At 41.1% G+C, this 25,008-nt stretch overlaps 1 protein-coding gene across 1 annotated transcript in view; it reads left to right on the top strand.

Moving 5' to 3' along the window:
- UGT8 (UDP glycosyltransferase 8) overlaps window positions 1–25,008 on the top strand; it is a 104,967-nt gene that overhangs the window by 12,874 nt on the left and 67,085 nt on the right. Inside the window, exon 2 of the mRNA XM_069593408.1 lies at window positions 23,248–24,071. Within this exon, the coding sequence (XP_069449509.1) occupies window positions 23,250–24,071 (822 nt within the window). The 5' untranslated portion in view covers window positions 23,248–23,249. The remainder of the gene's footprint in view (window positions 1–23,247; window positions 24,072–25,008) is intronic.

The following is a 25,008-nucleotide window of genomic DNA, read 5'->3' as shown; positions in this document are numbered from 1 at the left end:
AATTAAAATCCCAGTGAATGAGAGCTAATAAAAGCCCTAATGAAGCATTTTAGATCATGAATCAAACGTCAGTTTTTTTTAAAGAAAGCAAATACCTATTGGAACTTAAAGCCTCACACAGAACCAGTTGTATGATGTATGAAACTTTTCTCATTTGTTTAAGGATGAGAACAGTGTCAGAACAAAGAGTTTCCTTATTGTTGGCTGAGTGTTGAGCTCATGGTACAGGGACATGGAGATACCTGTGCAGCTTAGCAGCAAAAGAAACCCACGCTGCATCTGTGTGTGTGTGTAAAATCACAAACTTTTCCCTCTAGTAATGATTCTCAAAATGATCTTCGGACCAGTAGAAACATCGCCTGAAAATTTGTTAGATGTGCATCTCAGATCTCTGGGAACAGAAACGGTGGACAGGCCAATAAGTCTGTTACAACAAGCTCGTCAAATGGCTCTGCTACTTGCTAAAGTGTGAGAACCACTGATCTATGATAGTAAATATAATCGTTTCCAATTTTCTCATGTAATGAAAAATTTCTAGTCATTTTATGGACAAAAGAAAAATCCAATAGGAATGTCAAAATGTTTTCCTGCTTAGCACTTCCTGGCTAGTTTTTATACCCTAAATTCATGGTATTGTATTTTATATGCTAACTGGTTATTTAGGAATATTCAAGTATTCTTGGTTCTGCCAACATACACATATACATACACATACACACACACACACACAAGCTCCTCAGTTTATTAAAAGACAACACCAGAAAATGGGTTGGTGGGAATGTAAATTGATATAGCCGCTTTGGAGAACAGTATGGAAATTCCTTAAAAAAACTAGGAATAACGCTACCATATGACACACCAATCGCTCTACTAGGCTTATACCTTAATTGAAACCATAATTGAAAAAGACAGACGTACCCCAGTGTTCATTGCAGCACTATTTACAATAGCTAGGACACGGAAGCAGCCTAGATGTCCATTGGCAGATGAATGGATAAAGAAGTTGCGGAACATATACACAATGGAATATTACTCAGCCATAAAAAGCAATGCATTTGAGTCAGTTCTGATGGGGTAGGTAAACCTAGAGCCTAGTATACAGAGTGAAGTAAGTCAGAAAGAGAAAAATATCGTGTATTAATGCATATATATGGACTCTGGAAAGATGATACTGATGAACCTATTTGCAGGGCAACGATGGCAGTGCAGACATAGAGCACACACTTGTGGCCACAGAAGGTGAAGGAGAGGGTGCGACGAATTGGGAGAGTATCACTGAGACATACGTACTACCATATTTAAAACAGATAGCTGGTGGGAATGTGCTATATGACACAGGGTCTCAAAGCTGGTGCTCTATGACAGTCTGGAGGGGTGGGATGGGGTGTGAGGTTGGAGGGAGGTTCAGGAGGGAAGGGACATGAGTATACCCATGACTGATTCGTCCTGATACATGGCAGAAACCGACACAATATTATAAAGCAATTATGTTCCAATTAAAAGTTAATTAAAAAAAAGAAAGTAGGTTGGATTAGTTAGTTCACTTTTGTGTATTTTACTGTGACTTTGTGTAAATGGAACCCAGTGGCTTTCAATAGCATAATCCCCTGGGGAGCATTAAACAGAAAACGAAAAATGCTAAGACCTAGGTAGGCCCCGTCTCCAGAAATTCTAACTGATGTAGGGTGGGGGTGGCAGGTTTTCGGGTGTCTCTGGTTTTCCTGGGCTCCTCTGTGACTATAATGTGCGCTCACAGTTGAGAGACACTGGAGGGCCGCCCTGTGCTGGGAGATTGGCTCCCTGCCACACGTAGCAGTTCCTTAAAAAAAACATATATTAGGCTGCTGCTGCTGCTGCGTCACTTCAGTCGTGTCCGACTCTGTGTGACCCCATAGACCGTAGCCCACCAGGCTCCCCCGTCCCTGGGATTCTCCAGGCATGAACACTGGAGTGGGTTGCCATTTCCTTCTCCAGTGCATGAAAGTGAAGTGACTCAGTCGTGTCCGACTCTTAGCCACCCCATGGACTGCAGCCTCCCAGGCTCCTCCGGTCCTTTAATTGTTTTAAACAAATTGTCTTTTGTGTGTGATTAAAAAATAATCTGTTTTCCAGTGGGCTATTGGTGGTGTTGACTCACCGACCGCTTTCTTGATGGTGCTTTCTTACTCTTCATTCTGCCTCTTGGCTTCACTCTGCATCCTCGCTTGCTCACAGTGCACTGCGCATACCTGTAGCGCCTTGTGTCACCAGAGAGCTGGTCAGAGATAACGCATCTGGGGCCCCACACCAGACGTGCTGAATCGTAACTGCATTTTAACAGTGTCCCTGTGAAACTTGTCTTCACAGTCAAGATCCTCTAGAACATAAAGTTTAACCTCAGGGTAAATTGCGTTTTTCTTTGTTTTTTTCCTCAGCATCCATTGATCTGGTCTTAACTATTTTTATGATGCAAATCATTTCAGTCTCATTAAGCCTATTCTTAACCTCATTTTTCAATAAGCTTTAGACTATAAGTGGTTTTCCAGACTATCTAATTTAATATCCTCACTGGCAGGTGAAGGAAATTAGGTGCAGAGAAATTAAATGACATGGCCTAAATTACCAAGACTATGGATTGGGGCATCCATAGTTGCTTGCCACGCATGTGTGTGTGTGTGTTTTCCTTTAATTGTAGGGACATCATGATAGAGTCACTTACAACAATTTTACTATCATAATATAAACAACTTGAAATGTGAACTACCTGAAAAGACAATCACGTTACTCAAATGTGACACATATTCAGAACACCAAAATTTTAAATACACGTTGACATTTATTTCAATTATATATCTAAAGTGACATTGAAATACTTTACTAATAAACTAATATTTCAAATTATAATTTGTGTAATTTAGTGGTGATGGGAAAGTAGAATATGTGATATTAAACTTAATGAAAATTGGAAGGTAATGTGTGTCCTTATAAATTACTAAAACTGTATCCATGCATTCCTGAGATATTGCAGGCACTTTATCACAAGACATTTAAAATATTTGGGGAGTGTTGATTTGTTTATTCTGGGTTCTTCAGGAACAGGGGATGGGCCTTGTTCTTTTTCACATCCCTGGGAGGGGTGAGCTTTATCAAATCTTTAGATTTCAGATCCACACATCCACTGCATCACTTCTATATCTCTTATTGCAGATAAGGATTAAGTGTGAGATCCTTGTCTCTCAATCTGATGGTTGAATTCATCAAAAACCCCAGCTGCTTCTAAAAATTGCAGATATGGGGATTTCCCCCAGACTTCGTAATAGCCTGTGTATTGAAAAGACTGTGGAATCTGCATTTTTAGTTAGCACTGTAGGTGTTTCACTTGGATGCACACATTTGAGAATCATTTCATTAGGGGATTAAATTTTTGTTTAATATAGTTAAATTTAATTGCCATCATTGAGCATTGAATACGTATATTGTACTAGGTGCTGAGTGCCATGTCTGTTGGTATCCGTATTATCCTGTTTTTCTTTCCTATTTTCTTGTTTTTTTTAATCTTAGTTTCCCACCTGATGATTTCAGACAAGGAGCCCAGGTGCATCTGGGCCAGCTATCACTGATAAGCGAACAGCATTGGGTTTCTCATTACAGCTTCACCACCTGTACTATAGATGGCTGGAAAGAGATAACTGCAGGTACTGGCAGTGTAGGAAAGTGGTAAGTGCAGCTAGCTTGAAGTGCTATAACAGCAACAAGAACGATAAAGGACCACAAAACACTCCTTATAACTTCTCCTTCAAGAGGAGGTTTTTCCTGTCCCCCTTGTGGTGCTCATCAGAGTCCCAAGGGCAGGACTGGTTTTTTTGAATGGTATTGCTACTGTTTTATTTCCTTGAGTAGTTTGCATTTCTGTAGTTGAGCTGTGCATATCCAGACAAATCAGTTCAGTTCAGTTCAGTTGCTCAGTGGTGTCCGACTCTTTGGACCCCATGAACCTCTGCACGCCAGGCCTCCCGGTCCATTGTCTCTGCTTTTCAATATGCTGTCTAGGTTGGTCATAACTTTCCTTCCAAGCAGTAAGCGTCTTTTATTTATTTATTTAAATTTTTATTTTTATTTTACTATACAATACTGTATTGGTTTTGCCATACATTGACATGAATCCGCCATGGGTGTACATGAGTTCCCAATCCTGAACCCCCCTCCCACCCCATATCATCTCTCTGGATCATCCCCGTGCACCAGCCCCAGGCATCCTGTATCCTGTATGGAACATAGACTGGCGATTCGTTTCTTACATGATAGTATACATGTTTCAACGCCATTCTCCCAAATCATCCCACCCTCTCCCTCTCCCTCAGAGTCCAGAATCCGTTCTATACATCTGTGTCTCTTTTGCTGTCTCGCATACAGGGTTATTTTAATTTCATGGCTGCAATCACCATCTGCAGTGATTTTGGAGCCCCCCAAAATAAAGTCAGCCACTGTTTCCACTGTTTCCACATCTATTTGCCATGAAGTGATGGGCCCATGATCTTCGTTTTCTGAATTTGAACTTTAAGCCAACTTTTTCACTCTCCTCTTTCACTTTCATCTAGAGGCTCTTTAGTTCTTCTTCACTTTCTGCCATAAGGGTGGTGTCATCTGCATATCTGAGGTTATTGATATTTCTCCTGGCAATCTTGATTCCAGCCTGTGCTTCATCCAGCCCAGCATTTCTCATGAACTTTTCTGTAAGAATCAAAACTATAAATTTGATAAAGTAGCAGACTTTGAAAATCTGAAAGTTACCTCTCTTTATTAACTGCCAGTTGCCAACCAAATATAGGATTTTCACCCAGATTGCACTCTTAATTAAAGAGGCCAGATTGTTTCCAGATCACTGCTCTTTTTTGGGGGGGAGGTGGTGGTGGGAGGGATCATTAACCAAAAGCAAGTGGCCTTGATTTTCTGAATTATCACCCCTAGCCCCTACCCCAAGCCACGGTGTTCCCATTTCACAGTGTGATTTTAGGGGTCTTCTTGCTTTAGTAGTTTACTTGCAAATCAGTTCAGTTCAGTTGATCAGTTGTGTCTGACTCTGCAACCCCGTGGACTGCAGCACGCCAGGCCTCCCTGTCCCTCACCAACTCCCAGAGTTTACTCAAACTCATGTCCATTAAGTTGGTGATGCCATCCAGCCAGCTCATCCTCTGTTGTCCCCTTCTCCTCCTGCCTCCAATCCCTCCTAGCATCAGGGTCTTTTCCAGTGAGTCAACTCTTCGCATGAGGTGGCCAAAATATTGGAGTTTCACCTTCAGCATCAGTCCTTCCAATGAATATTCAGGACTGATTTCCTTTAGGATAGACTGGTTGGATCTCCTTGCAGTCCAAGGGACTCTCAAGCCAACACCCAGTGTTCATCACAGCACTGTTTATAATAGCCAGGACATGGAAACAACCTAGATGTCCATCAGCAGATGAATGGATAAGAAAGCCGTGGTACATATACACAATGGAGTATTACTCAGCCGTAAAAAAGAATTCATTTGAATCAGTTCTGATGAGATGGATGAAACTGGAGCCAATTATACAGAGTGAAGTAAGCCAGAAAGAAAAACACCAATACATTATACTAACACATATATATGGAATTTAGGAAGATGGCAATGACAACCCTGTACGCAAGACAGGAAAAAAGACACAGATGTGTATAACGGACTTTTGGACTCAGAGGGAGAGGGAGAGAGTGGGATGATTTGGGAGAATGGCATTCTAACATGTATACTACCATGTAAGAATTGAATCGCCAGTCTATGTCTGACGCAGGATGCAGCATGCTTGGGGCTGGTGCATGGGGATGACCCAGAGAGATGTTGTGGGGAGGGAGGTGGGAGGGGGGTTCTTGTTTGGGAACGCATGTAAGAATTAAAGATTTTAAAATTAAAAAAATTAAAAAAAAAAAAAGCATCAATTCTTCAGCACTCACCTTTCTTTATAGTCCAACTCTCACATCCATACGTGACTACTGGAAAAACTATAACCTTGACTAGATGGACCTTTGTTGGCAAAGTAATGTCTCTGTTTTTAATATGCTGTCTTGGTTGGTCATCACTTCCCTTCCAAGGAGGAAGCATCTTTTAATTTCATGGCTGAAACCACCATCTGCAATGATTTTAGGGCCCAGAAAAATAAAGTCAGCCACTGTTTCCACAGTTTCCCCATTTATTTGTCATGAAATGATGGGACCGGATGCTATGATCTTAGTTTTCTAAATGTTGAGCCTTAAGCCAACTTTTTCACTCTCCTCTTTCAGGTTCATCAAGAGACTGTTTAGTTCTTTTTTGCTTTCTGCAGTAAGGATGGTGTCATCTGCATATCTGAGATTCCCAATATTTCTCCTGGCAATATTGATTCCAGCCTGTGCTTCCTCCCGCCCAGTGTTTCTCGTGATGTACTCTGCATATAAGTTAAATAAGCAGGGTGACAATATACAGTCTTGATGTTCTCCTTTTCCTATTTGGAACCAGTCTGTAATAGATGGTCATAATTGACTTCAGAACACAAGATATTTTTTACATATGAGAGAGAAATGTTTAAACCTGGGCTTTTTAACAACTCTGTAGCAATAAAGCTGAGTATCCCCCCAGTTTGTCCACAGTCACAATATGTTTTTTCAGCTTCGCTTTCTTCCTGTCTTTGAATGGTGGGATGAAAGTGGATTAAAAGTGGATATGAAGCTCTGCAATACACTAGGTTATTTCTTGTCTCAGTCTTATTCTCCTCATCTGTAAATGGGAACAACTATTTTTGTCCTTATCTCAGTATAAAATGAGGTAACACTCATAAAGCCTGTGATACAGAGAAGGTACATAGTACACAGTACAACTTTACGAGCTGCTGTTCACTGAGAGTTTTATGTTAAGGTGTAGGTTTCAAGCTGTGGCACGACCAGCTCCTTCTGGTTTGCCCAGGACATTCCCAGTTTTAGCGCTGAAAGTTCCACATTCTGGAAATGCCCTCAGTTCTGGGGTGGTTGGTCACCCTACTGCTGGAGACAGTCTGCGAATGACAATGACCTCAGAAAAGTGTCAGGAGTTTCCTCATGGATAATGGTTACAGTGGGCAGAGCAGACAGGACTGATACTCAGGCGGCACAGTGCTAAGTGTCTCTCTTCTTACACGTTTCCTGGTTTGTGCTTCTGTCCTGTGGTCCAGGATGTTAATCATTACCGAGTCCTCATTCCGTTGGGCAGAAAGACCAAACGTGTAAGCTCTAAGGGTGTAAATGAGAAATTGCACGTACCACTCTGCTTCTATCCCATCCTGTTTACTAGAACTAACTTTTGTGCCTAAACTGGCTCCTAGAGAGGCTGGGAAATGGCTTTAGTCTTTTCGGCTATGAGCCAAGCTAATGTAGAGGATTCCATTACTAGAAAAGAGAAGGGAAAATGTATGCCACGACTCTCTCTTATATGCCTATTTATGACATCCAGTTTCCTTTCATTATTTAATAAATGGTTATTTGCTTGGCCATTTACAACATTGTTGTGAATGTGTAGGAAGTTAACAAATAACATGAAAAAAGACCCTTAGACTTAAGGAAAAGCTGTAATGAAATCTATTCTCGACTTGATAACTTTTTCCAATTGCAGTACCCATTAGCCCAGAAATTCTCTTCCTAATTGAAGTGGGTAGCTAACTCCAGTGCCTCGGGCAAAGCTTCTGATTTAGAATTTTGTTCAGAAAGAAGGCAATAAGTATAATTACAAGTTCATTCATTTCAGATTAAAGGACAGAAAAGAGTCCATTGGTGGAGGTGTCTGTGGTCCAACTGTGTATCCTGGCTCAGAATCACAATCACAGGCACTCATTTAATAAATCCTCATTGAGCACCACCTGGCCAAGCCATAGGAATAAGACAGTTATCAACTTCTACAACTTCTGCCCTTTTGGAACTTAGATTATGCTGCAGGAAAATAGACTTTTAAAATAAATTTGCATTTATTTAAAAGCCCTATTCAGTTCAGTTCAGTTCAGTTCAGTCGCTCAGTCGTGTCCGACTCTTTGCGACCCCATGAATCGCAGCGCGCCAGGCCTCCCTGTCCATCACCAACTCCTGGGGTTCACTCAGACTCACATCCATCGAGTCACTGATGCCATCCAGCCATCTCATCCTACCCCTTCTCCTCCTGCCCCCAATCCCTCCCAGCATCAGAGTCTTTTCCAATGAGTCAACTCTTCGCATGAGGTGGCCAAAGTACTGGAGTTTCAGCTTTAGCATCATTCCTTCCAAAGAAATCCCAGGGCTGATCTCCTTCAGAATGGACTGGTTGAATCTCCTTGCAGTCCAGGGGACTCTCAAGAGTCTTCTCTAACACCACATTTCAAAAGCATCAATTCTTCAGCGCTCAGCCTTCTTCACAGTCCAACTCTCACATCCATACATGACCACAGGAAAAACCATAGCCTTGACTAGACGGACCTTAGTCAGCAAAGTAATGTCTCTGCTTTTGAATATACTATCTAGGTTGGTCATAACTTTCCTTCCAAGGAGTAAGCCCTATTAATGATTCCCAATTAGTTTTTACTTTGCTGGATTTAATTTTCCTATTTTTGTTTTACTGGATGGTATTTTCTGAGGCTTAACTTGTAGAAGGTGCTTAGAAGAGAATGAAATTACTCGACAGTATTTCATATAGTACCAAAGTCAACCTGTGGTGGCAGTCATGATTGATACATTTGCTCTTCTTATTGCCATCCACATAATCCTCAATGCCAAGGGAACTTAAAAGCACGAAGAAATTCTGCTGTGCGGCTTGCTGGACTATGTGATCTGCGTTGAGGATTCAGTCACTCACTTTGTTTTTCTAAATAGCCCAATTCACTGTGTACCGACATGATCTTAAATTTCCCCTTAGCCCTTGGTTTTCCGTAATCACTAAAAGATTGTGATTAATTCTTGTTTAGAATGTTAGATGGTAGGCTGTCAAAACCTGAGTTCTAATTTTGTTTTGTGTTTTTCATAGTTTTTTCCTATATAGTTCATCCTCATGTATGTCTAGTTCAGAGTTATTAATGATCCAACTTCAAATAGAACAACAAAAAACAGAGAAATGATTCTTTCCAGTAGTGGTCAAAAGTGAGGCCCCCTCCTTTTTTCTTTTTAAATAAGTAGATGGTTGCTGGAGGTCTAGCATGGTGTTACACTCTGATATTTGAGAAAATGGGAGCAATATGGATTCATAAAGTCTATTGCTTATCTTTTAAAATCTTAGTGGTATGATGGGATGTTCTTGAGTTAAATTTCTGCCTTTGTTAACCATTGTTGCTTAGGAGCAGGAACAAAAGAGCTATTAATAATTAATTTTTTCTGGTGCTCCTCAGGGGTTTAGAAACATGGGGTCTTGCGGGGATCACTTTTGCAAATGAGTGTTTTGTAGAGGCAACATACAGGAGAATTCCATGGGCAGAGGAGCCTGATGGGCTAAAATCCATGGGGTCACAAAGAGTTGGACAGAACTGAGCGACTAACACACAAACATACACACAGACACATAGGTACACCCAGATATTCTTGTTGTTTTGCCCAAATTAATTCATACTTAAATGTTGAATGGTTTTCATATGGTGAGGGGTGGGCACACTTATTAAGACTAGCATTGTTTCTTATCTTGAATACAGCCCTAGAAATAATTTTTATGTAAAAAATTTTATATGAAGAAGGAAGGGTGGACTGATGGGCAACAAGAAATTTGTTTTGTTGTGTTCAGTCACTAAGTCATGTCCAGCTCTTTGTGACCCCATGGACTGCAGCACACCAGATTCCTCCTCTTCACTCTCTCCAAGAGTTTTGCTCAAACTCATGTCCACTGGGCCTTCCCTCGTGGCTCAGATGGTGAAAAATTTGCCTGCAGTGTGGGAGACTTGGGTTCCATCCCTGGGTTGGGGATTGAGAATTTGTTTAAAGACTTTGAATCTGGGATTTTTGTCAGTATTCTGGCAGTGTGGTACAGTCAAGTAATAGTTGCATATTAGAAGCCAGGAGAGAATTTGGAGCAGGTAGGGGCTCAGTAGTATCTTAAGTGAAAGAAAAGCCCAGTCAGATAAGTACTGGGAAAGAAAGGTATTGCGATGACTATTAGGAGATATTTTAGCTTCCCTGTTGGTGCAGTGGTGAAGAATCCGCCTGCCAATCCAGGAGACATGGGAGATGAGGTTTCTATCTCTGGTTTGGGAGGATTCCCTGGAAGAGGAAATGGCAACTCACTCCAGTATTCTTGTTTGAAAAATTTCATGGACAGAGGAGCCTGGCAGACTACAGTCCACGGAGTCACAAGGAATTGGACACAGCTGAGCAACTGAGTACACAGATAGGAGATATTTAGTGCCCTTGACAATGAGTGTTCAGGCAGAGTTGTGGTGGAGTCCGTGGCAGACTGTAATCATTTGGGAAATAAGTGGGGCCCAATAAATAGAGACTGATGTTTTAAGACACTTGACTCCAAGGGGAAAATGAGAGTAAGACATGCTCAAGTGGCATGTATGTTGAATGAGTGTGTAATAAATATTATGTAGTTTCGATAGAAACCTTCAGAAGTCCAGAAATATGTAACTAGGAAAGTAAGACAAAGTCACTCAATCTGACAAGCCAAATTTACTACTGATAAGAGTTTTTATATTTACTTTGCTGTTACTATAATCATTTTGAAAGTGAAAGTAAAAGTGGTTGTTACTCAGTTGTGTCTGATTCTTTCCGATCTCATGGACCTCATTGCCCACCGAGCTCCCCTGTCCATGGAATTCTCCAGGCAAGAATCCTGGAGTAGGTTACCATTCTCTTATCCAGGGGATCTTCCCGGCCGAGGAACTGAACCCAGGTCTCCTGCACTGCTGGCTGATCCTTGACCTTCTGAGTCACCAGGGAAGCCCTACAATCACTTTATGTTTACATATATATGTGTATGTTTGTGTGTGCTCCATCGTGTCCAACTCCTTGTGACTCCATGGACTGTAGCATGCCTGGTTCCTCTGTCCATGGTATTTTCTAGGCAAGAATACTCAAGTGGGTTGCCACTTTCTATTTCGGGGGATCTTCCCAACCCAGGGATTAAGCCCGTGTCTCTTGTATCTCCTGCATTGGCAGACAGATTCTTTACCACTGCAACACCTGGAAAGTCCATGTGTATATATATATACATTCTGTTTCTTACTTTCTTATGTTATAAGCATTTTCTCAAATTAAAATTGTTTTTCAAAGCATGGTTTTTGATGGTGCTAGAGTTTTCCATAGTAAAATATGCTATACTTTTTCAAATTAATTAATTTTTAATTGAAGGATACTTGCTGTACAAAATTGTGATGGTTTCTGGCGTAAATCAACATGAATCAGCCGTAGGCATGCCTATGTCTCCTCCCTCTTGAACCTCGCTCCTACCTCCCACCCCGTACCATCCCTCTATAAAATGCACTGTACTCTGATCAGTCCTTTACTGCTGGCTTCCTAGTGGTTCCTGGCTGTTAGCTGTCAGAAGTGAATACAGAGATTATCTTTGTAGATACGTGTTGGCAATTCTGATTTTGGATCGTTTTGTAAATGTAAAATAATGTGCCAGTTGTTTTTCAGAACATTTGTGCCTATTTACATTTTTACATGGCGCTAGTATTACAGAACTGGAAAAGGTCAGTTTTCATTCCATTCCCAAAGAAAGGCAATGCCAAAGAATGCTCAAATTACCACACAATTGCACTCATCTCACACGCTAGTAAAGTAATGCTCAACATTCTCCAAGCCAGTCTTCAACAGTACGTGAACCCTGAACTTCCACATGTTCAAGCTGGTTTTGGAAAAAGGCGGAGGAACGGAACCAGAGATCAAACTGCTTATATCTGTTGGATCATCGAAAAAGCAAGAGAGTGCCAGAAAAATATCTCACTTCAGTTCAGTCGCTCAGTCGTGTTTGACTCTTTGCGACCCCATGAATCACAGCATGCCAGGCCTCCTTGTCCATCACCAGCTCCCAGAGTTCACTGAAACTCATGTCGATCGAGTCGGTGATGCCATCCAGCCATCTCATCCTCTGTCGTCCCCTTCTCCTCCTGCCCCCAATCCCTCCCAGCATCAGGGTCTTTTCCAATGAGTCAACTCTTCGCTTGAGGTGGCCAAAGTACTGGAGTTTCAGCTTCAGCCTCAGTCCTTCCAATGAACACCCAAGACTGATCTCCTTTAGAATGGACTGGTTGGATCTCCTTGCAGTCCAAGGGACTCTCAAGAGTCTTCTCCAACACCACAGTTCAAAAGCATCAATTCTTCGGCGCTCAGCCTTCTTCACAGTCCAACTCTCATATCCATACATGACCACTGGAAAAACCATAGCCTTGACTAGACGGACCTTAGTCGGCAAAGTAATGTCTCTGCTTTTGAATACGCTGTCTAGGTTGGTCATAACTTTTCTTCCAAGGAGTAAGTGTCTTTTAATTTCATGGCTGCAGTCACCATCTGCAGTGATTTTGGAGCCCCCCCAAAATAAAGTCTGACACTGTTTCCACTGTTTCCACATCTATTTGCCATGAAGTGATGGGATCAGATGCCATGATCTTAATTTTCTGAATGTTGAACTTTAAGCCAACTTTTTCACTCTCCTCTTTCACTTTCATCAAGAGGCTTTTTAGTTCCTCTTCACTTTCTGCCATAAGGGTGGTGTCATCTGCATATCTGAGGTTATTGATATTTTACTTCTGCTTTATTGACTATGCCAAAGCCTCTGACTGTGTGGATCACAATAAACTGTGGAAAATTCTTAAAGAGATGGAATACCAGATCACCTGACCTGCCTCTTGGGAAATCTGTATGCAGGTCAGGAAGCAATAGTTAGAACTGGACATGGAACAACAGACTGGTTCCAAATAGGAAAAGGAGTATGTCAAGGCTGTATATTGTCAGCCTACTTATTTAACTTATATGCAGGATATATCATGAGAAACCCTGGGCTGGAAGAAGCAGAAGCTGGAATCAAGATTGCCAGGAGAAATATCAGGAACCTCAGATGTGCAGTGACAGCACTCTTATGGCAGAAAGTGAAGAGGGACTAAAGAGCCTCTTGATGAAAGTGAAAGAGGAGAGTGAAAAAGTTGGCTTAAAGCTCAACATTCAAAAAACGAAGATCACGGCATATGGTCCCATCACTTCATGGCAAATAGATGGGGAAACAGTGTCAGACTGTATTTTGGGGGGCTCCAAAATCACTGCAGATGGTGATTGCAGCCATGAAATTAAAAGACGCTTACTCCTGGGAAGGAAAGTTATGACCAATCTAGACAGCATATTAAAAAGCAGAGACATTATTTTACCAACAAAGGTCCATCTCATCAAGGCTATGGTTTTTCCAGTAGTCATGTATGGATGTGAGAGTTGGACTGTGAAGAAAGCTGAGCGCCGAAGAATTGATTCTTTTGAACTGTGGTGTTGGAGAAGACTCTTGAGAGTCCCTTGGACTGCAAGGAGATCCAACCAGTCTATCCTAAAGGAAATCAGTCCTGAATATTCATTGGAAGGACTGATGCTGAAGCTGAAACTCCAATACTTTGGCCACCTCATGTGAAGAAGTGACTCATTTGAAAAGACCCTGATGCTGGGAAAGATTGAAGGCAGGAGGAGAAGGGGAGAACAGAGGATGAGATGGTTGGATGGCATCACTGACTCAGTGGACATGAATTTGAGTAAACTCTGGGAGTTGATGATGGACAAGGAGGCCTGGCATGGTACATTCCTTGGGTTGCAAAGAGTTGGACACAACTGAGCATGTGAACTGAACTGAGTAGTAAAGAATCTGCCTGACAAAGCAAGAGACATGGGTTCAATCCCTGGGTTGAGAAGATCCCCTGGAGAAGGAAATGGCAACCCACTCTAGTATTCTTTCCTGGGAAATTCCATGGACAGAGGAGCCTGGCCTGCTACAGGTCATAAGGTCACAAAGAGGTGGACAGGACTGAAGCGACTGAGCACGAAGCACATTTTTGCTAGCTGCATTCAACTACTTTGTACCTTTGCAGGGACTAAGCCTTATCATTAAAAATTACATGCTTGCCAATTTCATGGAGGAAAAAGTCTCATTTTTTCAGTCACTCAGCAAGTTTGAGCTCCTTAAGACTGACTGGGGGGTTGCGTCCAGACTGCACGTGGCGGGTGGCATGTCTGGTGCTGATGCTGCCTCTGGGGTCCACGGGTGAGGAGCCCTCTGCCGCCACCACACGCCCACATTAGGAGGGCTTCCCCCTCAGTCACCAGTTCTAACTGCTCTTCGGGCAGATGATCCAGTTTTCCTGGAGAGCTGGACTTCATCTCTCCTTTGGTGGGTGAATGCAACGGCCCCTGCTTTCCCTGGGTGCACGTCCCCTACATCTCTTGCTCCTGGAGTGTCCTCTTAAGCTCTCAGCCATCTGGAAGCAATCTTCATCTCTCCTGCAGCTTCCTCTCTGTGTTTTGGGCCGTGACTTCTTTCATCCTTTAGTATCCCTCAATAAGCATTTGTCAAATTACTGACACGCTATCCAAACTCCATTCCACTGTTGACTGTTGTCTTGCCCACACCTCCCTTCTTCATGTCGGTTCTCAGATTTGGGGGAGCTTTAGGAAGAAAGGACTAGAGACCCCTGTGTTCAGATAGCGATCCTGGACTGGAAACTTCTGCTCCGGATGTTCTAAACATTCCAAAAATAGTTAATGATTATGTAATAAAATCTAATAATAGTGATTTTTTTCCCTTTGCTTTATACTCAGAATTATCTTTTTCCTTCCAGAGATCATTTAAAGCTCAACACTCTTAATGACTTTATTAGAAAAAAAATTTTTTCAACAATCATCAGTCTGATTTACTTTGGGGAAAGTCTAAGGCAAAAATTTTAGTGATTTTCTTTCTCCAATATAGAGCCATTTTATAAGACTTCACATTGAGTGAGTTCTTTCCTCGTTTACTTGTGGTACTTCCTTCATCTCATGTTATATTCAAGAAATTCTTACAGGCTACCATTGATTTGAATTAAGATTCTTGGACGAGTTCCATAGTGTTTTTTTTTTTTAATTTTAATTGAAGTATAGTTGGTATACAATGTTGTATTAATTTCTGCTGTACAGAAAGAGATTCAGTTATATATATATATATATATATATATATATATGTACACATACCCACATTCTTTTTCATATTCTTTTCCTTTGTGGTTTATCTCAGGATATTAGATATAATTTCCTGTGCTATACAGTAGGACCTTTTCTTATCATTCAGTGTATAATAGCTTGCATCTGCTTTCCCCAGCCTCCCACTCCATCCCTCTCGCACTACCCCTCCCCTTGGGGACCACAGATCTGTTCTCTATGTCTGTGAGTCTGTTTCTGCTTTGTAGGTAGGTTCCTTGGCATCACAGTTTAAATTCTACATGTGACTGATACCGTATGGTATTTGTCTTTCTGATATACTTCACTTAGTATGATAATGTCTAGTTATATCCATGTTGCTGCACGTGGCATTATTTTGTGTTTCTCTTATGGCTGAGTACTATTCCATTGCCATTATGCATATGTGTGCTACATATATATACATACATACATATATAGATAGATAGATAGATACAGTTTTTTGTTTTTTTCTTTTTACAGCTCGGTTACAGCTCAGAATTTTATGTGGTCAACACAAGATGGTGTACCCCTGAGGCATGAGGGTGAGCTGACCCTGAAGGACAGGCTCAGACAGTGTTTTATTTTTTATTTATTTATTTTATTATTTTTTTTATTTTTTTAATTTTTTAATTTTTTATTTTTTTTAAATTTTAAAATCTTTAATTCTTACATGCGTTCCCAAACATGAACCCCCCTCCCACCTCCCTCCCCATAACATCTCTCTGGGTCATCCCCATGCACCAGCCCCAAGCAATGCTGTATCCTGCATCAGACATAGACTGGCGATTCAATTCTTACATGGTAGTATACATGTTAGAATGCCATTCTCCCAAATCATCCCACCCTCTCCCTCTCCCTCTGAGTCCAAAAGTCCGTTATACACATCTGTGTCTTTTTTCCTGTCTTGCATACAGGGTTGTCATTGCCATCTTCCTAAATTCCATATGTATGTGTTAGTATACTGTATTGGTGTTTTTCTTTCTGGCTTACTTCACTCTGTATAATCGGTTCCAGTTTCATCCACCTCATTAGAACTGATTCAAATGAATTCTTTTTAACGGCTGAGTAATACTCCATTGTGTATATGTACCACAGCTTTCTTATCCATTCATCTGCTGATGGACATCTAGGTTGTTTCCATGTCCTGGCTATTATAAACAGTGCTGCGATGAACATTGGGGTACATGTGTCTCTTTCAATTCTGGTTTCCTTGGTGTGTATGCCCAGCAGTGGGATTGCTGGGTCATAAGATAGTTCTATTTGCAATTTTTAAAGGAATCTCCACACTGTTCTCCATAGTGGCTGTACTAGTTTGCATTCCCACCAACAGTGTAGGAGGGTTCCCTTTTCTCCACACCCTCTCCAGCATTTATTGCTTGCAGATTTTTGGATCGCAGCCATTCTGACTGGTGTGAAGTGGTACCTCATTGTGGTTTTGATTTGCATTTCTCTAATAATGAGTGATGTTGAGCATCTTTTCATGTGTTTGTTAGCCATCCGTATGTCTTCTTTGGAGAAATGTCTATTTAGTTCTTTGGCCCATTTTTTGATTGGGTCGTTTATTTTTCTGGAATTGAGCTGCAGAAGTTGCTTGTATATTTTTGAGATTAGTTGTTTGTCAGTTGCTTCACTTGCTATTATTTTCTCCCATTCAGAAGGCTGCCAGACAGTGTTTTAATTACAAAATTTTTCCCTTTCTGTCCTAAGTCATTACTGTATCATTTTCAAAAGTGAAATCTCCTTTCTAGCCTGCTGTAACATGGATATAGTTTGGTCAAATCCCAGACAAAACAAAGCCATCCACTGGAATTTTAAGATGAATTTATTCAGTCTATTTATTATATGGAAAGGATTGACTTTTTTAGAATATTATATTCCCTTAAAATAATATGGTATTGCTGCACACCTATATTCTTTTCATGTATATCTTCAGAGAAAGACTTGCCTTACTTCGAATAGCCAACATATATGTTTTTTAGTTAATTTTAATTTTAAAGGTATTTTATGTACTTTATTGTTACTGTGAATGAGATCTTTTTTATTATATTATTTAAAAATAAGTCATATTTATTAAGAGAGGAGTAATGGACTGCAAGGAGATCCAACCAGTCCATCCTAAAGGAGATCAGTCCTGGGTGTTCATTGGAAGGACTGATGTTGAAGCTGAAACTCCAATACTTTGGTCACCTGATGCAAAGAGTTGACTCATTGGAAAAGACCCTGATGCTGGGAGGGATTGGGGGCAGGAGGAGAAGGGAACGACAGAGGATGAGATGGTTGGGTGGCATCACCCACTCAATGGACATGAGTTTGGGTAAACTCTGGGGAGTTGGTGATGGACAGGGAGGCCTGGCGTGCTGTGGTTCATGGGGTCGCAAAGAGTCAGACACGACTGAGCGACTGAACTGAACTGAACTGAATGTGACCAATGTAGAAAAAGTTAAAGTGAAATCTCTTATAATTTGTACTATCCAGGAAGAAACACTGCCTTTTGATGCTTATCACTTCTGTGTATAATATTTATATGTATGTATCTTATGTAAAGTGATACTTGACATGGTGGGCTTCCCCGATGTCTCAGCAGTAAAGAATTTGCCTGTGATGCAAGAGACTGGAGTTTGACCCCTGAGTCAGGAAGATCCCCTGGAGGAGGAAATGGCAACCCACTCCAGCATTCTTGCCTAGAAAATCCCATGGACAGAGGAGCCTGGTGGGCTACAGTCCATGGGGTTGCAGAGTAGGACACGGCTGAGCAACTGAGCATGAGCACATTACATGATAACGCTTAGTAACCTCATTTTTAATCAATAGTAAATCTTGAAGGTCTTTTCATGCCTAAATATTCTTTTACAGGATTATTTTAGGGGCTATTGTATGGATGAATCACAGTTTACTTTAACCAGTTTCCAATTGTTGGGGGTTTAACGTGTCTCCAAATGTCTGCACTTAGTAGCAATCTTCTCCCGCCTTAAACAGTGGCTTCATGAAAATGCTTATAGAGGTTAAATGTCTATTATGTATGTTGCAGGTTGTTTTTCTAGGGTATAATTTTCCATTTAATTATGTTTACATCACATTTGATGCATCCACATCCATTTTTAAAAATTGGTTTATTTTCTCTTCATTTTTTCAGGCTACTTTAAATTGTTCCCTAAAATAATCAACTTTCATTTTTAGAACAGTTTTCGGTTCACAGCAGGAAGTACACAGAGTCCCCATATCCTCCCCCGACACTGGTGCACACCTTCCTCCGGTATCAGCATCTTGCACCACAGTGGTCCGTTGTTAATGATCAGTGAGCCTATACTGACACATCAGCATCTCTTCAAGTCCATACTTTACAGCAGTGGTCCCCAGCCTTTCTGGCACCAGGGACTGGTTTCATGGAAGACATTTTTCTCAAGGACTGAAGGTGGGGAGAAATGGTTCAGGTGATTGTGTGAGCGATGGGGAGCAGCAGATGAGGCTTCACCTGCTCACTGGGCTGGCACTCACCTCCTGGTGTGGCCCAGTTCCTAACAGGCCACGGACTGGCACCAGTCCTCAGCCCTGGGGTTGGGGAGCCCTGCTTTATGGGGTTCATTCTTGGTGTTTGGATATTCTCTGGGTTTGGGTAAATGTATAATGACATTTATACACCAGTGTAGAGTCTTACAGAATAATTTCACTGCCCTAAAGATCCTCTGTGCTCCACCTGTTCATCCTTCCCTCCCTTGTAACCATCGGCAATGACGAATGTCTTTACTGTCTCCATAGACTTGCCTTTTACAGAAGGTTATATAATTGGAATCATACCATATGTAGCCTTTTCAGATAGGTTTCTTTCATTTAGTAAATAGACATTTTAATTTCCTCCTTCTCTTTTCATGGCTTGATAGCTCATTTCTTTTTAGTGCTGAATAATATTCCACCATAGCAATGCACCAAATTTTTTTTATTTATTCAGCTGACTTTAGCTGGTGTGCTTGGTTCCTCCCAAGTTTTGGCAATTATAAATAAAGCTGTTATAAACATCCATGTGCAGATTCTTGTGCAGACATCTGTTTTCACCTTTTTTCTGTACATGCCAAGGAGCACAACTGCTGGGTCACATGGTGAGAGTATGTTTACAGAAACCATTGATTTGTCTTCCAAAGTGTCTGTACTATTTTGCATCTCCAGCAGCAATGTGTGAAAGTTCCTGTTGCCCCATACCCTCTTCAGCATTTGGTGTTGGCAGTGTTCTGGATATTGACCACTTTAACAGATGCGTAGTGGTATCCTTATTTTTTTAATTGCAATGTGGTTGCTTTATTTTTTTTTCTAATTTTATTTATTTATTTATTTTTGGCAGTGCTGGGTGTTCGTTGCTGCATGGACTTTTCCCTAGCTGTGGTGTGCAGGCTGCTTATTGGGGTCACCTCTCTTGTTGGGGAGCACAGGTTGTTAGGGCTTCAGTCGTTGTAGCTCCTGGGCTCCGGAGCACGGACTCAATAGTTGTGACGCGTGGCCTCAGTTGTTCTGATCTCCGACCAGGGTTGACCCCACGTCTTGTGCACTGGCAGGCAGATTCTTTACCACTGAGTCACCAAGGAAGTCGTCATTATTATTTTAATCTGCATTGTCGTCATGACATTTGATGTGGAATATCTTCTCATCGGTTTACTCTATATCTGTATGTTCTTTGGTGAGATGTCTGTTAAGATCTTTAGCCACTTTCAAATCAGGTCGTTTATTTTTTTATTGTTGAGATTTGAGTTCCTTCCTTACATATCTTGGTAGCAATCCTTTTATATATATATATATTTTGCCAGTGTTCCTTCCAGTCTGGTGTGTATCTTTTCATTCTCTTGACATTGTCTTTCTCAGAGAAGATTTTAATATTAATGAAGTCCAAAATTTCAGTTGACACGATGTGATATTTCTGGATTAGCAAGGATCATACCATTTATTGGCAGTTGTGTTAGTCATTCTGTTATCCATAACGGTGATATTTATGAGATTAAAGTGCTGTTGTGATCCTTCATAATTAACTTCGTATTTTTTTTACTTTATTTTACTTTACAATACTGTATTGGTTTTGCCATACTTAACTTCGTATTTTAATAGTGAGTAACACACTTGTGCAAATGATGCTTCTTTGCTGGTAATCAGTTCTTTTTCATGAAGACATATGATGACCTAGTAGACATTATTTTCAGAAGACATTTTATCATGTGAATATTGGCATTTCTGAATAGTTTTATAATTTACATGTGCAGAGTCTATGTACCTTTTCTAACCTCCTTTTGTTATACGACAGCCACTGGTGGCTGAGATGGTCAAATATCTGCCTGCAACGCAGGAGACCTAGGTTCAGTTTCTGGGTCAGAAAGATCCTCTGGAGAAGGGAATGGCTACCCACTTGAGTACCGTTGCTTGGAAAATCCGATGGACAGATGAGCCTGCTGGGCTACCATCCATGAGGTTGCAGAGTCAGATATGACTAAGGTACCAACACACATACACACGCAGGACAGTGCTAGTTTAGGTGTTCCTCAGTCACACTGATCACGCTGGGATTGCTCACTGCTGCTGCTGCTAAGTCGCTTCAGTCATGTCCAACTCCTAGTGACCCCATAGGAAGCCCACCAGGCTTCCCCGTCCCTGGGATTCTCCAGGCAAGAACACTGGAGTGGGTTGCCATTTCCTTCTCCAATGCATGAAAGTGAAAAGTGAAAGTGAAGTCGCTCAGCCGTGTCCGACTCCTAGCGACTCCATGGACTGCAGCCCACCAGGCTCCTCCGTCCATGGGATTTTCCAGGCAAGAGTACTGGAGTGGGGTGCCATCGCCTTCTCTGGAAATTGCTCACTAGAGGCTCCCATATTAGATGGTAAGGAGATAGACCATTTTCATCATCACAGGTAGTTCTGTTGGACAGTGTGATTCTAGAACATAAGCAGTTAAACGGTGATTAAACAGTCATTTTGTGTGATTTCTTTTTACTTTGCAGTAATTACTAAAATACTAAAAGAAAAAATTAAGAAATGCAGTGAAAGCATTTGTTTCCCTACTGTTATCTTTTGTTTCTCAGTGATTTATGTTAAAGTAACAGTTACAACTACAGCTGAAGGAGTTGAGTATGCTCACCTTCTGCTCAGCTAAATGCGAAATACAGTTGGCAGAACAGTTGTCTAACGTTAGTCCCTCATGATGTTGGTCTTCTTGAACATGCCAGTAGTAACAGGCACTATTAGTCACAGCAGTGGACAATTCAGCTGAAATAACTTTTCTGCATAGATCTCATTCTCAGAATTAATAACTTGTCTATTTAAAATTCCTATTTTTTTTCTCTCTTTTGGCAAAGGCAGAAGGCTAGGCTTCACTGGTGGCTCAGTTGGTAAAAAATCTGCCTGCATTGCAGGAGAACCGGGTTTGATTCCTGGGTTGGGAAAATAAGCTAGAGAAGGAAATGGCAACCCACTCCAGTATTCTTTCCTGGGAAAGCCCATGGACAGAGGAGCCTGACGGCCTACAGTCCATGGGTCACAAGAGTTGGACGTGACTTAGCAACTAAACCCCCGCCACTATTGGCAGAAGACTATACCAGAGAGACACATTCGGAGAGACAACACAGGAGAATAAAGGCCTGCAAAGTTTGCTCCAAGATTGGCTGTTTAATTTTCTTCTTTCATTGACATTGTAATTATAGAATAAACTTCATTGCTGTAGAAACAGTGTTTGTTCCAAGTTGTTTTTTTAAAGGCCTCACATTAATTCAGGCAACATTTAACATAGGCTTTCATATGTTTATAACACATATTACTTCAGTTTACTGTTATAGTAATGATAATTTAATGATAGTATCATTTGGAATTGGTTTGAAAAGCATCTGGAAATATCGTTTAATCTTGGTATTGGAAGAATCTATCATTTGCCTGCTATTGACTTCTTTTTTTTAGGTTTATTGCAGTGTTTGAATGTTGAGAAGGTATAGTTGTTTAAACTGCGTTTAGATGGCAGGAATTTGTATAAGCAGGATGGTTAATATATGATGGGTAAACACAGATATCGATTTGGTGATTGCATGTAAATCTATTTTGAGTTGTTCCTTGAAGTAGAAAAGTCCAGTTCTCATGGGTAATTATTGTTTAAGTCTTTCCCTATTTGGTGGCTAATTTAGAATCTAAATGTAAATTATATTGGGTAGGTAGGGCAAGTTTCCATATTCAGTGGCCCACATAGGTATTTCTAAAAAAAAATGGTAGAAGGTGATTCTAACTATTGTATACACTTTAGTAAAGCAGAGGAGTAGAAGAAACATGAGCCGTCCTGTGCGCTTGACCTTTGCACCTGAGTTCCAAGTACAACACAGGAAGTATAGTCAAGGACACAGGCACTCATCAGCCATCTCTTTCTCAAGTATTTACTGAGATCCAGTTAGCCCTCTTGAACTTTTGTATTAAAGGTTTCTCTTTTAGATAATGCCCTGAAATGAGTCAGCCAATTGATATAAATTACATAAACAGAGTTGGCCAGGATACTTAAGGGTATTTAGATAAAGGAGAAGGTCACATTAAAGGTCATTTTTTTCTCCTGTGGGAAAGCTTATTTTCTGTAGAATTACTACTTGAAAGAATGATTTTCTGATACACAGTCATTCTTTGGTATGCTTTAGTCATAATTGGGGAATGTTACTGCTGTGATAAAATGATTTTAAAAGAGACATACATGCTGATATACCCCAAAATAAGAAGTCTTGGCTCTTCTTCCTGGGGTTAACATTGATGTTCAATTAAAAGATAAACAAAGGTTTCATGGATGGCTTATAGCTCTTATTCAATGAAGAGAGTTTTTCTTTCAAATTCAATTTTACAGGTTTCATTTCAAAAAAAAAAAAATGAGTTCTCTATTGTTGTTCCAAAGCTGATACATTTTAAATCTATGTCAGTTTATGGCAGTCTTACTGTCAATTCTCTGTTTTAAGAGACACCTTTCAGAAGTGAAGAGACAGAACATATACTGGGATAATTTTTTAAAGCCATCCTTAGGCCAAGTACTGGATCATCAGATCCTGTGCGAAAGCATCTTTGTGAGGGTTTTGAATGGTGCAGATTGCCATCTGTTTTAAGCAGTTTTCCGGTTGTCATTTCAGCTATGAAGTCTTACACTCCGTATTTCATGCTCCTGTGGAGTGCTGTTGGGATAGCCAAGGCTGCCAAAATCATCATCGTGCCGCCAATTATGTTCGAAAGCCATATGTACATTTTCAAGACGCTAGCCTCGGCCTTGCATGAGAGAGGCCACCATACAGTGTTCCTCCTCTCTGAAGGCAGAGACATCGCGCCATCTAATCACTATAGCCTCCAGCGCTACCCAGGGATCTTCAACAGTACCACCTCGGATGCTTTCCTGCAGTCCAAAATGCGGAATATTTTCTCTGGGAGATTGACAGCAATCGAACTGTTAGACATACTGGATCACTATACCAAGAACTGTGACATGATGGTTGGCAACCACGCCCTGATTCAGGGTCTGAAAAGGGAGAAGTTTGACCTGCTGCTGGTGGACCCTAATGACATGTGTGGATTTGTGATAGCTCATCTCTTGGGGGTTAAATATGCTGTATTTTCAACTGGCCTTTGGTATCCCGCTGAAGTGGGCGCTCCTGCACCCTTGGCTTACGTCCCAGAGTTTAACTCACTCCTCACAGACCACATGAACCTCCTGCAGAGGATGAAGAACACCGGCGTTTACCTCATTTCCAGAATAGGGATCAGCTTTCTGGTTCTTCCCAAATATGAAAGGATCATGCAGAAGTACAACCTGCTGCCGGAGAAGTCCATGTATGACTTGGTCCACGGGTCCAGCTTGTGGATGCTGTGTACAGACGTAGCCCTGGAGTTCCCGAGACCCACCCTGCCTAATGTTGTTTATGTAGGAGGAATCCTAACCAAACCGGCCAGCCCACTGCCAGAAGTAAGGTTTGGTGAACTCCTTGGTAATCTTTTCTTAATGTAAATGTCAGTTTGCCAGTTTGGATTTTTAGAAGAGAGGGGATTGGGTATTGTTGGATAATAGATGCTATTATTCTAAAAAGTGGTTAAGACACAGAACCTGCCAAGGCCCTTTTATTTGTGGGTGCCCCACTCCTCTGGAACGCATTCCTGCTTTGAACGAGCGTTTCCGTAACACCAGGAGGCCACTGTGCCATATGGTCAGTAGACTGTCTGAGAAGCAGATTTTTGATTAAGTTATAACTCTGAGAGGAATGGAGTTAGATAGTTCATTTTAGTGAGTGTAAGTGATTTCACCTTTAAGTAAACACAGAGTTCCTTCTGATCTCCCCCAGAAAGCACAAACACAAGTCTCTACAGCCAGGTTAGGTCCTGTGAACTCAAATAAGCAGAACAATGTTAGTAGTGGGTCTTCTTTCAGCAGTCATGACCACTAAAAAGCGTATGTCCAGCAACGAAAATGAGGTACTAACTTCCATCAGACTAGGATGCTGATTTTAAGTTAGTAAAACTATTTAAAGAAATCATGTCTCACTGTGATTTCATGAAAAAGATGGAATTAACTACATTTTAACAAAACCTATTTACTCTCTGAGTCAAACCTGATTTCTTCTTTCTGGCTGAGCTGTCAGCAAATACACTTGTGTTCTATTATTCATCTTACTTTGGCTTTTCTTTTTCAATTAGGTGTCTCAAAACCTGTAGGAGCCATAATGCATATCTGTTGTGGTGGTGGAATTTCCAGCCTCAGGTTGACTCTGGATTGAAACTCAGCCTCTGATGGCATTTATCAGAAGTGTAGGGCCTGTTCTATGTTTTTCTCTACTGCAGCCGTTTCTATTCTTAAAATTCTTAAAGCAGCCACTCACAACAACAGTCAAAGTGTTCATTTCCAACTC

The sequence above is a fragment of the Ovis canadensis genome, chromosome 6 (assembly GCF_042477335.2).
Source record: "Ovis canadensis isolate MfBH-ARS-UI-01 breed Bighorn chromosome 6, ARS-UI_OviCan_v2, whole genome shotgun sequence".
NCBI lineage: Eukaryota > Metazoa > Chordata > Mammalia > Artiodactyla > Bovidae > Ovis > Ovis canadensis.
Note: the sequence above shows the minus strand (reverse complement) of the source record. Positions and strands in the feature narration are given on the sequence as shown.